General features: G+C 35.3%; 1 protein-coding gene across 1 annotated transcript in view; it reads right to left on the reverse strand.

Annotated features, from left to right (window-relative positions):
• Window positions 1-13,337, reverse strand: part of ABCA12 (ATP binding cassette subfamily A member 12) — a 177,866-nt gene that overhangs the window by 92,852 nt on the left and 71,677 nt on the right. Inside the window, exons 7-10 of the mRNA XM_065880034.1 lie at window positions 12,138-12,314; window positions 10,247-10,425; window positions 6,532-6,644; window positions 2,040-2,115 (exon numbers count right to left, since the gene is read on the reverse strand). Of these exons, the coding sequence (XP_065736106.1) occupies window positions 2,040-2,115; window positions 6,532-6,644; window positions 10,247-10,425; window positions 12,138-12,314 (545 nt within the window). The remainder of the gene's footprint in view (window positions 1-2,039; window positions 2,116-6,531; window positions 6,645-10,246; window positions 10,426-12,137; window positions 12,315-13,337) is intronic.

Below are 13,337 nucleotides of genomic sequence, written 5' to 3' on the forward strand. Positions count from 1 at the left end.
ATCTCACCTACTTCTTAAGAATGGTTACAACTAAAGATGAGCTTATGGACGTATGCATGCATGTGTGTGTCCGCGCACACACACACACAACACAATAAAAAATAATTAACTTTAGTGCAAAAATAATGAGGGAGAAGAGCTTTGAGGGAAAAAAATTTTTTGAGCAGCTTTCTTTAGAAAATTCTGGATCATAAACATTTTTATCTCATGCCAAGTACTGCCACTCTATGATTATTTTAAAGTGTGGAGGGAAAGGAAGTCCAAAGATAAGAAATCCCTTAATTGCATCAATCTCAACAAGAGCCATCTTAAAAGTATTGAATTCTTTCTAATAAACTGTCAGCTAGCTGTCAGTAAGCAATTACATTTGCTGTGGAATTTTCAGGTCTGAAGCGCTAACATTATCAATGCTACGGATGCCCCAAGGCTCTGATAAAGATACCTGGCTTCAGCAATAAGCATCCAGTTGTCTCAATTCAGAGGTTTATATATATATATATATATATATATATATATATATATCTTTATTGGAGTATAATTGCTTTACAATGTTGTGTTAGTTTCTGTTGTACAACAAAGTGAATCAGCTATAAGTATACATATCCCCTCTCTCTTGAGCCTCCCTCCCACCCTCCCTATCCCATCCCTCTAGGTCGTCACAAAGCATCGAGCTGATCTCCCTGTGCTACGGAGAAGTTTCCCACTAGCTATCTATTTTACATTTGGTAGTGTATATATGTCAGTGCTACTCTCTCACTTTGTCTCAGCTTCCCCTTCCCCATTGTGTCCTCAAGTCCGTTCTCTCAATCTGCGTCTTTATTCCTGCACTTTCACTAGGTTCATCAGTACTGTTTTCTTAGATTCCATACATGTGCATTAGCATATGGTATTTGTTTTTCTCTTTCTGACTTACTTCATTCAATTCAGAGGTTTTTAAAAAAAATTATTTTTCTGGCTATACAGAGAATGTGTTTAAAAGACTTGATTATTTGGGACATGGAATCCTGTCTGGGGTAAAATTGCCCAGAGCTGTGAGATTGCTCTTGGGAGAAGCATCTGGTTCAGCCACCTTAGAGGAGGAGAGATGTGGGAGCAGAAAGAGGAGGTGGTTATTGATGGAAGGATTTTGCCTAGAATTACCCAGAGTTGGGGAACTTCTCATTGAATAATAGAAAGTTTATAAACAATTGCAGATTTTATTTTAGAAAAAGAAATGAATGGTTAAAAGTAAGTCCTATTATTTGTTTTTATTTGTACACATTTCCATTAGCACAAAAATATATTCTTTGGGACTAAAGTTAAAGAATCTCAATAGTGTAATTTATCAGGCCCAAACAGCCTTTTACATAACAGGCCACCTAGTCTCTAAATTTGCCTTGAACTATGTGCATTTACTTCAGTCAGCTTCTACCATAACTATTACAGTTACTTCAGAGAACTGTTTATACTAATGGTCATTAGAAGCTGAGGTAACTGCTGTTATTTCCACTGCCTATTCCTGAGACAACGTATTTACATGCCCCACAAAGAGTCCAAAATCAAATTACCAATAAACAGTTTTGGCTACCTGAATACTACTGAAGCAAACAAAGTGTGCATTACCTTGAGTGAGCATACAAAATATTTTGATTTTTTAAAACCGAAATAAATAGTAATGCAAAAAATTGGAGACTTCTACATCTTTCATGATGGAAGACCTGAAAAGAGTTGGAAATTGCGCCTCCAGCTAGATTTTCCTCATAGACATAAGGTAACCAATCCAGACAGAACATGTGGGATCTAGTTATACAATCTTAGAACTGAAAAAGAGATCCTCATGTTGCATTATCCGAAAGTATCATTGAATAATACCAAGAAACAAGTTTCAACTTTACTGCACTTCAACTGTATCTTTTTCTTTGGTCAGTCAATAATTGATTTTTCTATTCCATGGCATTAGGTACTGATAAAAGAATTATGCTTATGAATTGTTTTGTTTGCTTATTCAGCCAAGTTACTTACCAGTTTAGAAATAAACCAACAAACCAACAAAGACTTACTGTGCAGCCAGGCTGCTTGGGGATAGAGACTGTCCATCTTCCTCACTCCACACATCTGTTGTATTATCAGAGCCACCTAAAGTGATAATATTTATACAGGAGAATATTTAACATTTCTGTAAAGGATTTATTTTTCTAAGCAAAAATCATTCCAGGTCAAATTAATGGGAAAAAAATGCAGGAAGTCTGCAGAATTTTTCTCCAAAGGATTTTATAAGAGATGTCTAAGCTCTTTCAGTTGGAAACATTTAAGATATTTATAGGAAATAGATGCCTACTAATTGAAATAATTCCAATGGTCAAGCATATGCATTTCGAACAAATTATTTCTCTGTGCATCAAACCATTGCACTATTTTATCCTAAAACCTGTATGCACAGATGACTCTTAAATATCATAATGCAAATTGACTATCCCATGACTTCTTAATCAAACGAAGCCAATTTCAGTCTTATGGATCACTGGATTTTTTTGTTTGTTTGTCTTCGGTTGTCTAGAATGTAGCCGTAGGAAACATCTACCATCACTAATCTATATTTTCTATCTTTCAAAAAGCAGCCAGTGATTTCAACTGAATGCAGCTGTGAATGCAAATTGGCTAACGTTAACAGAACCATTCTGAGTGGTCTCAAATAATATGAAAGTTTGGAATGTGGAAGTCAATCACTAAGTTGGGTCTAATGGAAACCATATGTGAAGATCTCATTCAACACAGAGAATTGTCCCTAGAAGTTAAACAGGTTCCTTATTTTGCTTGCTGCATAACATTGTACTGTTAAAGAGTAAGTGTGCAACAACAGTCACATGCAAAATTGAAAATGAAATACTTTAAACAGCTACTACATAAATAAAAACATCAGAAATCCAGTGCTTTCATTCGGCCCCTTTAAGGCAACGGTATTACTTATTTCAGTCTTCCCTGTAGACACTACTAATTCCTTATAAATAATCCAGTAGTTTTAGTGCTGTCATTTTTTAACATTGGCCTAACCATTTTCAATAGGATATTTTACTGCCAGCTTTAAGGCTTCTCCCATTGTCTCTAGTTCGCGTGTTCTAAAGCCTTCTAAGAAGGTCCTAGCACAAAACTAGGAAACCATCTGTACTTTTCTCACGCTGATCATTTTGTTTAAGCACGTGTGTAAAAGACTCACAAAATTAAAGACCTCCTTGCCTACGTCTGTATCAGTCATGTCTGAGCAATGTCTGCTCTGTCCCTAGTATCTGGCAGAGTGACCTTTTCAGTTTTCCTCTCTGGCAGAAGGGAGTTCTCTGCTCTGCTCAGATGCAGCTAAGTATTATTGCTCTAATGATAGCAATGCATTCGTGAGTGAAAGGACCAAGAAGAAGATACCCAGAATAAATAAACCTAATTAATAATGGTAATACCTATTATTTATTGGCAACCATATAGAGAATAATCCAGGATAGGACTCCGGAGGCTTACGCTTTTGCAGTGTAAAAGTATATAAAACCATTTTCCCAAGATGATATCTTGCTCACTTTGAATTCCTATGTGATGCTGAGCAAGTTCATTAGCATTTGTATTCTATATGGTTATGGAGTGTCTCTTCCTCATCACGCTATTCAAATGAATAACTAATAGGAATTAACTTTATACATATCAACTATAGGCTTGACCTTGCTGTTAAGTATGGACTTCTCCCTCTGGCCACTTTTCATTCTGGACTCTAAGGTGTCTGAGAAGAAATACTGTATTAAATAGGCTTTAATGAAGTGGAAATTGTTACAGACCTTTAAAAAGTCAGATTTTACTTTATTTGTAGAATTAGGCATATATAAAAAAGGGTGCCCAAAGACACAGAAAGAAATCCAGTGCACAGATAGCCTCTTTCACCAGTAAAGATTGCTTTCTGCTTTTAAAGATGTAATTTCATGTAATTTACTATACTTTGCAAAACAGCAAACTTCAATGAGCCAAAAAGGTAATCTTTGCTCTCAAAACTCAGTTTTATAAATGAAAATACTAAACTGTGAAGTAGGGATCCTCAGTGGGGTGGAGCTGAGAATTAGACTCCTTAAAACAGGAAGTTAGGAGACAAGCTTCTTCCCAAGTTGTTTATTAGCATCTCCATAGTATCATGGTTGCTGAGGAGGCTTCTGAAAAAACCTTGAACTATGTTCATAACCAGGGTTGAATCAGAACTAGACATGGGGTGGGGAGGTCTGAATTAGAAATAGACATGTGGTGTGGAGAGGAATTGGGCAATGGCTATCAAAAAATGTATCATGTGAGAAGGAATCTGACACAAATAGTCAAACTCCATCAGTGGCTGAAAGTGGAGCCAGTTCTGAGGTTTGGTGGTGGCAGGTACTTGTGTGAGCTACCATAGTGTGTATATGTCCCAGACAGTAAATATGAGTGAGGCCATCTAACAAAGAGCTTGGGGACCTGGCTTTGGGCTTAGACAGATCTAGGCTCTAAATCTCAGTTCAGTCACTTGCTGGATGTATAACACAGGCAAAGTGCCCAGCCTCCCTTTGCCCCAGTTTCTTTGTCTGCAAAATGGGATAATAACGATCTCTTATAGAGTTGTTTTGATGATCGAAGGGACTTAAGATAATAAAATATTTATCACTGACACAAAAAATACTACCCTTTTATTTTTTCTTTGAAAGAGAGGAGTGAGACCCTCAAAGCTATCTGAGCCCTGTCATGCATTAGAGAGGACCCAAGCAACTCTGCTTTAAGAAACCATTCCACTCCAGTTTACTGAGTGTAAAGCCAAGGGAAGAAGTATGTTCACAAATACTGCTAAACACCATGGAGATTAAGCATGGGTGGCTTGGGCAACGTGGCAGATATCTGTACTTCAAAACAAGTTTGAGTTTCCTGAAGGATTCCCAGAAATACCTGGAAGGATTTTTCAAAGGCCATGAAATTTCTGCTCAGGCAGGTAGGTAGGGGCTTAGGGTTAATGACTTAGGAATTGACATTAATGCTACTGTGTTGGTATCCTCAGACTGATAAAGTCACACGTGTAGGAAATTAAAAAACAAACAAATATAAGCACATCTAATTTAAAAAATAAAAGCACATTTCCTTGATGTATTTCCTTGTCATCCTGACTATCCAATTGCATGGCTTAATACATGCCAAAATCATTAGCATATTCACAGACATGAGACATGGCCATTGTTAAGTATTGAAAATTGAGTTAGTTATACTGTTCAACAGAAAAAAGTGTTCTGCTGCCTCAGTTAATGACAGGTTCTTTTGCTTCTAAGGCACTGAGGGGCTTCTGTCCTTTGTAAAAAAATTTTCAGCTTCATCCTTCTACTTTACAATTACAAGATGTGAGTCTGAAGATGAAAAGGAAAAGAATGGTAAAGAGAACTTGAAGTTCTCAAGTCTTTAAAACGAAAATCTAAAAATATACAGAGGAAATAATTAGTGTCTTTTACTATACTGCCTGGTTTTCTGGTCTGGACTTTTTTAAAAGTGCAAATTTTTTTTTTAACCTTAATGTTCGTCGAGACCATTGAATTTAACAGCAATCAATCTTGCAAGCTAGTCATTAATTCTGTAATTGATGATATAAAAAATGTTCTAGACTAACAGAAATTGGTATCCAAGTGTATGTTAGAACCTCCTTCGAGAAGTCTTCAAAGCCTTTCCAAACCTGCTATTCATATGAAAACTAATAAAGACCTTGTAATAAACAATCAGGTTGTGACCTGATGCTCTCAGGACACTTACCAGTAATCCAAAGGTAAAGTCTACGTATTTAAAAGCTGACAAACTCAGTTGAGAAAGCCTATTTCTAAATTCATTCAGGAGAGGTAAATGCTAACGAAACATTTTACTTGGGAAGTACGGATTTATTCCTTATAGCCCTTAATGTTTGTCTGTATATGGCTGTGTGTGTGTCTGTGCATTTCCATGTGTGTGGTATATAATGCTATCCTCTATATGCAAAGGTGATTTCTTTCTGATTCACTAGCAACATGCTATAGTTTGTCTTATACCTATAAGTGACAGTAGAGCTATACTGATCTATTCACGCTCTGACGTCCATCATGCATTTTCAAGATGGTTGGTTGAGGGGTATATTCTTACCAAAGACTCATCCTGATTAAAAAGACAAAATTTGAAAATGAGGGCAAAGATACTGCAATTCAGTGTAGGCTTTTGTTCAAAAAGTAGTAGTAGAAATCTACTTGCTGAGGCTTACTCCCTTACTCTGATATTTATTTTTCATACCAACTATAAACATAGCATTATAATATAGCTAAGAGAGATCATTTTTACCAAAATAAAAATCCTAGAAAGTCACAGCCTCTTTTCTGGCCATTTCTCCTTGTCTCCACACTTTGGTTACCTAAAGACCCAGATTTAGTTGTAGTTTATGTCTCTACCTAAGAATAATACCATCCATAACTGATTACTTCTCTTTGTTTTTTATTTTTAATGGAACTGAATACAGAATTACAACACAGAATTGAATACAGGAAGATGGTAATATAATACCTTGAGATGGGGAGTCCAGAGTGTAAAGCAGATGTTTAACAGATTTATGGAGAGCTCTGAAACCTTCATTAGTTGTAACCCGTGGATAAACCCTCTGCACGGCCAGCAGTACACTAACAAGTTGAAAAACAATTAAACCAGATTGTATTTCAAGGTTTGCAGACAGAAACAAAAGGTTATTCAAGGAGAAAATAGCTACAGTATAGAAAACTATTCTTACAACATAAGAAACAAGATGCTGCTTTTGTCGTCTAATTACTTGTTTGTTTATGCACAAAATCCCAACAAAGTGTTCTTGAACCAGACAGAGCACTTCACCCGTTCCAGGATTCTAAAACCTAAAAGGCCTTAAAGTAAGAAGTGAACTTCATGTCAGTTTTTTTTTTTTCTTTGTTAAGACCTAAAAATAAGTGGTTAGAAATAGAAGCTTCCAGTGAAAGGATACTTCTTTTTTGTTTTTAATTAAAGGAAAAAATTAAATATTGGAAATTATTTTCATTAAAAATCAAGCCCAGATAAAAGATCCAGTTTCAAGAATAATTATTAATTAAGCATTTGATAAATATTTATCTTTACAAAGGTAAACAAATGGTAATGTTTTTGAAAAAAAAATGGAGCTTGCCCTAATTAAAGACTGCATTCTAGCCCCTAAATGGCCCATAGGCACTGCTCCAGGGGTAGCTCAATATTAATATCCAGACTAACTGGCACTGTCTTCCTATGAGTTTTACGTTACTAATAAGATGGGCGGTCTACACTGTGGATGAACAATGCTGGAGTTCATTCCATATTTCCAAAAGACCAACTAGTGACTTAAGAAATGCCTTTTTTTATCCCCTTATTGTCATTAGCACATTTAAAAAATGTTAGCATTGTACAAGTATGTCTGAATTTCACAAATAACTGTGAGGCAATGCTTTAATATACATGAGTAGTAACTTAAAAGGCTTTGTTAAGGATTTGCCACTGTGAAGTTAAACGTAATACATACTAGGTGATAGTTTTTCCATATGCACCCTAAGCAGCTGGCGGCTCACTCCAGCAACAGCGTGTGCATATACTTTCTACCATATTTTTGGAATTTTTAATATTTAAATTAAGGTCATTTTAATTTTAGCTCCCTAGCTATGAATGAAAATATTTAGAGAGCTAAGAGTATCCTCTAGTTTCTAGTAGATATGTGTCTATATATAAACATATATATATTTATAATTTTATTTACTTCTCTAATAGTTCCATAAAGTCATTTTCATTTGTTTTGTTTTATAGACAGGAAAACTAATGTTCAAAAAGTTAAATAACTTACACGAGGTTATCCAAATAAATAGAACTGGTTCTGTCTAATTTCAAAGTTCATGTTCTTTCCACTTTATGTCTTGCCTCTGGCACTTTGCCCCAACATGGCGGGGAGGAGGACAGAACATTTCTGCACTGAGCCCACAGCATTGTTAGCTTGTTTTTACAGCTGTGCGCTTGGCCATAGGGGCATGGCTGTATTTTTTTCATTTCTGCTCTATATACATAACAGTCAATACCTCAGGCATTTTTATATTTGCCCCCAAGAATCTCCTGGTTCTCAGACTTTGAGTTACTTCTGAACCCTGGTCACCGTGGAGACCAGTTAAATGTTCTGAGGTTGTAGATCTCTGCCAGCCTTCTCCCAGCTTGGCCTTCTGCTTGACTCAGCTAATCTGTTGTCCCAAAGTAACACCTTCAAAGACTGAACACTTGGCAATCTCATTGTAACTGTCAGCATTATTGTTATTAATATAATTAATAAAAATGTCAGAAGACTTAATTCATCTTTTTCTAACAAAACGTGACTTAAAAATGACACCTGACCATTGTCCTCTCTGAAATCCTTTAAACTATTGATCAAAATACTTTTATTTCACTTCACTGATTTTGTTTTTCTGTCCTTTTCATCATATACAAATGGAAGTTATCCAAAACAAGTTTCCTTATATGTAAAGGTAAGTTAAAAAGGAGTTTTTGTGATTCATATCTTAGCACAACTTCTTCCTCATAAATGGTGAATATCATGTATCTTTTTTCATATACAATTCTTGACTTTTGAGATTACTCATTTTTGCTAACCTCTGTCATAATCTTAACATTATATAATCTGGTTTCGGTGACTGAACTATATTACAACTTTGTAAAATTGCTGGTGTAAATAACCTCAAAACCTTTTTATGGGGCTTATTTGTCCATATTACTTGATCAACAAAGAGTAAGATAAACCAATGATTTGATGATAAAATACAGTCATTTGTGAAGAATTTACAGATTTTAGTGATACTGTTAGTTTAATAATAATAGTAGGGCTTCCCTGGTGGCGCAGTGGTTGAGAGTCCGCCTGCCGATGCAGGGGACACGGGTTTGTGCCCCGGTCCGGGAAGATCCCACATGCCACGGGGCAGTTAGGCCCGTGAGCCATGGCCGCTGAGCCTGCACGTCCGGAGCCTGTGCTCCGCAACGGGAGAGGCCACAACAGTGAGAGGCCCGCATACCGCAAAAAAAAAAAATAATAAAATAAATAATAATAATAATAGTAAAGAAGATTTAACTTTAAAAAACTAGTGTGTGTTTCCTTTTTTATAAAATGGGGATATATGTAGTCTCAATCTCAAAGAACTGTTGTGAGAATCAAATAAAACTAATGCAACAACATGAGGGCTTATTATAAGGTCTTTGAACAAATATAAACTCTTGGAAGCTTATCAGAGAAGATGAGAAAATTCTTGTGGTGCTTCAGACATTAGTGATGGAATCCACTGTGCTCTTAGTGACATATTACAGAAGCAGTCTGGGTTCTGGAGTTAAAAAACCCAGGTTCAAACCCTCCTAGCGGCATGATCATCAAATATTTAATTCTTATAACCTTCTGTTATCTCACTTATAAAATAAATAATAGTTCTGTTGTAAGTTTCAATGTGATATATATGAAGGGTCCAGTAAAGTGTCCGGCATGTAACAGGCAGCCGGTAACCGCTAGCTGTTAATATAGCTGTTGTTGTTTTGTTTAATGCACATTTCCAAATTAGCTGGACAGCCAAAACCTAAGTATGTGTCCATCAAACTCTGAATGCTGGCCATGCTCAGATCTCTTTTATGAGGAATGCAGGCTTTAAAAGGGTTTCTTCTGCAAAATTTTTCAAATCTCTGTGCCATAAGTGTCAAATAAAGCCAACCCAATATGCAGGCTTAAGCTGGCTGCACCTGAGGGAGGCCAAACCCCTTGGGGTGGCTTGGTGTAAACTCTAGCCAATGGGGTTGTTTTTTACTGTGTAGTACCAACCAAAACCCAATGAAATATTTTCTTCTTGGACAGTTAAAATACTAGATGCACCAAGCCCTGGTTGTCCCTGAGTGAGCCTGAGTCAAGGTTCCAATCTACTATTGGTCCTGCTCTACCATCTTTCTCAGAAGTTCTGGGATAGCAACTGACACTGTAGATGTTATGATTAGTGTTCGTCCTTGCTTCCCCATAAACCTGTCAATAATCCTGATGACCACAATGTGTGTTTCTCCTTTGCTTAACTAATACACTTACTTTTGTTGCCAAGATCTGCAATAAGGTGCTGAAGGATTATTTGCTGTGTTTAAATTACCTACCTACCAGTGATCCTACAGGTAATATTAAAAAAAAAAAAAGAAAAGAAAGACTTCTTTATGAACAGTAATATTCCCCTTAATTCTTACTTTTTCTTACCTGTTTGCACTTCGAAGAACATCAAATAGATTGCTTAGTGTCTTGTCATTCCGGAACACATTTGGAAAACTGGAGAGAAGCTGCCACACGGCTGTCTGCTCTTGCACTTGTGAGAAAAAGGACAGCACTTTGACCATTTCCTGAAACACTGTCTTCTGGTTATTGGGATCACTTGATAGCTTAAAAAATAAAACCACAAACAGGGTGAAATGAGACTTCAATATGTGTAACCACATGGCTAACTGCCTTTGAAAACATTAAAAGTTTAGATTTTCACATAAGTAATTCTTTCAGATTTTCATTGAGTTTGAAGTCATCTTTTACTTGGAAAAACTATAAACCATTTCAAATGTTCTTACACATAATTAGATTCTTTCCTATAGTTCCAGAAATTGGCATATTTAATGTTTGGTTAACAAAACTGTTTATACAAAATATTTTAAATTGTGTTTGGGAAACTAAAATTAATTTCTTAAAATAAAATTAGCTTCAGAGTAATATTTTTGTTTTTCTTTAGGATCTGGTGTAGGATCTGCAGACGTATCTTTTCTATATCCATTAGTAGACCTTATTTATTATTTGCATAGAAAACCCTTAAAAGTTATATATTTTACATTATATGGGTGCGAATATGTATATATACAAACATATGAAAATGTCTACTATTACAATTATACATACTTAACAAAATAAAATATTTCCAAAGTTCTGCTGGAATATAAGGAACTTCAGTTATAATAATGATTTAGAGTGAATATCCTTTGTAATAATCATATCTTGTACTATAAGCAAACAAATAAATGAAAACCAACACCTGTACTTTTGCTCTGAATCACAGGACCCAGCTAATACCTTCATTATATTCCCACCCAAAACAATCTTCTTAATAAGCTCATTCATACTAGTGAAGTCAGGCTTTTGTTCTGTCTTAATTCAAGGTCTTTCACGATGAAAATGTGATTTTGAACAACATATTCTTAACCACACATTCTACGTGACTGCTGAGTTTGTCGAGATAGAATTTTAAGTGCTCTACATTGGATTGGGGTTATTATAACAGTGTCTCTAGTTCATTTGGAAAACTCAGACTACTGAAGAGTAATTTAAGCATTCTGCACTTACTTACAATAAAATTCAGAGAATCAAGGGGAAAAATGTTAGATGTGGACATGTTTCATTTATTCCTGTTTAGAAAATTTTGAGAGAATTCTGAATATTTTTATGAACTTTCATTGTATGTGGAGTTTCATTAAAAGAAGATTATCAGTGTCTTATTTTCACATCTTAATTTAAGACTAGCATAAAATGGTCATTAGCACTCCATATTATAAAGTTCTTGGTTTTAATGTATAATATTTGGGATAGAGGGATTATATTATTTCATAAAAAATCAAATTTGTAAATTGGGTTTGACCTTAGAAGAAACATTTTAAAGATTATCCATTATTCTAACTTCTGAGAGTTATAAGGCTCTGATAGTTTAATTATTAAACTTACATTGTATCCTGAGTAATCTCACTTAAATAAAATATCCCAGAGAAAACAGTCAATCTTCATTCACCATAGAGCAAAGTCAAATTTCATCTACAAAGATGTCTACACATTAACCATAATGCAGTATTTTTGGTTCAACATTAACATAATTTCAATCCTGCACATTTAAATAGCAAACAGACATATTACTTAGAATTAGACATTGTATGTGAATCTTTGTGCGAGGAATTCATGCCAAAGGTGAGCCAACATTTCAGTCAGTATTTCCTAGTCCATGTGGGCTATGAATTTGCTCTTTGATTCATTTTTGAGTCACTTTGTGTATACGACAATGGAAACAATACACTTCTTTCTATTGTTTATGAGATCTTGATCATGTTAAAATATTTGCACTCACCTGAGAGAACTGGTTTGTTAGTTCTCGGAGAGAAGACTCTAAAAGGGTCATGTTGGACAGGCAAAATATGTTAAAAACATTTTTCCCTAGAGTGGTCCAAGAGAAGGCATAATCGGTAGTATATCTTGGATAGCTCTCACACAGTTCTCTTCGTATATCTTCTGAAGTCAAATTTTGCTGTAAAAGCAATGTGTGTGAGAAGAGTGGTATAATAATGTTAGTAAATATAGATATTAACATGTCCTAGTCATCAAGGAAACTGACCTGTCTACATAATAGCCATTTTAAGGTCCTGCATTATAGCAACTATTAAATTAACACTAAAATACATTGGGTTTACCCATGAAAAGTCACTGAGAGAATGTGTGACTGTGGTAACTCTTGTCATCTTTATGATTTAAAAGATTTGCATATGATTTTTTAAACTGAACACAGTTCCTGTCTCCGACTAGACAACCTAAATGTACTAGATCTTGTCTCACAAAAATCTTCAGGCTTAAAAATCTTAAGCTTTTCCTGGACATTTAACAGCAGAGACTTAGGTGTCCTAATAATTTGTGACATTTCATGGGAAATTGGCTAGGATCTTTGGAAGAATTCCAAAATGGAAGAGCTTCAGAGTCTAGTCTCAAGACCAACAGTGTTTGTTTAGAGAAGTGGAAAAACATGGATTATGTTTCATTTGCAAAGCAATTATTTCATTTAAGAATTATGCATATAAAGAAAAAAGAAAACACATATATGAAAATACATACAAGCATATAATTATCAAAGGCAATAATTGGAAAGCATTTTCATAATGGAAGTCCCCCATATGTTTCACAGTACAGACCAGTTAACAGATGCAGCACTATTTTCATCTATAATATTGATCACATTCACCATTAAGTTGTTTAGATATGTATAGAGCCAATTACAGTTAGTTGCAATATTTAATGCATCCTTCCTAGTAATTAATTATTATAACCTGTGAGGTGAGGGCTAGCTAACTTCATCCTCCCTTTATATCACAAAATCTACACTCTACCTTCCAGTGATTCAACTTCTAAATGTAATGAAACAAGACAGGCTCCACTTATTCCAGGAGATACTCTAAGTGCCAGGTCTTCTAGTCATTCATCCACATCTCTTTCTTAACATTACATATAAACTCACCCCAGAATGATTTCTCTACTTATTCTTGCAAGGGTTGCAGAAAGC

This window comes from Phocoena phocoena, chromosome 7 (assembly GCF_963924675.1).
Source record: "Phocoena phocoena chromosome 7, mPhoPho1.1, whole genome shotgun sequence".
Taxonomy (NCBI): Eukaryota; Metazoa; Chordata; class Mammalia; order Artiodactyla; family Phocoenidae; genus Phocoena; species Phocoena phocoena.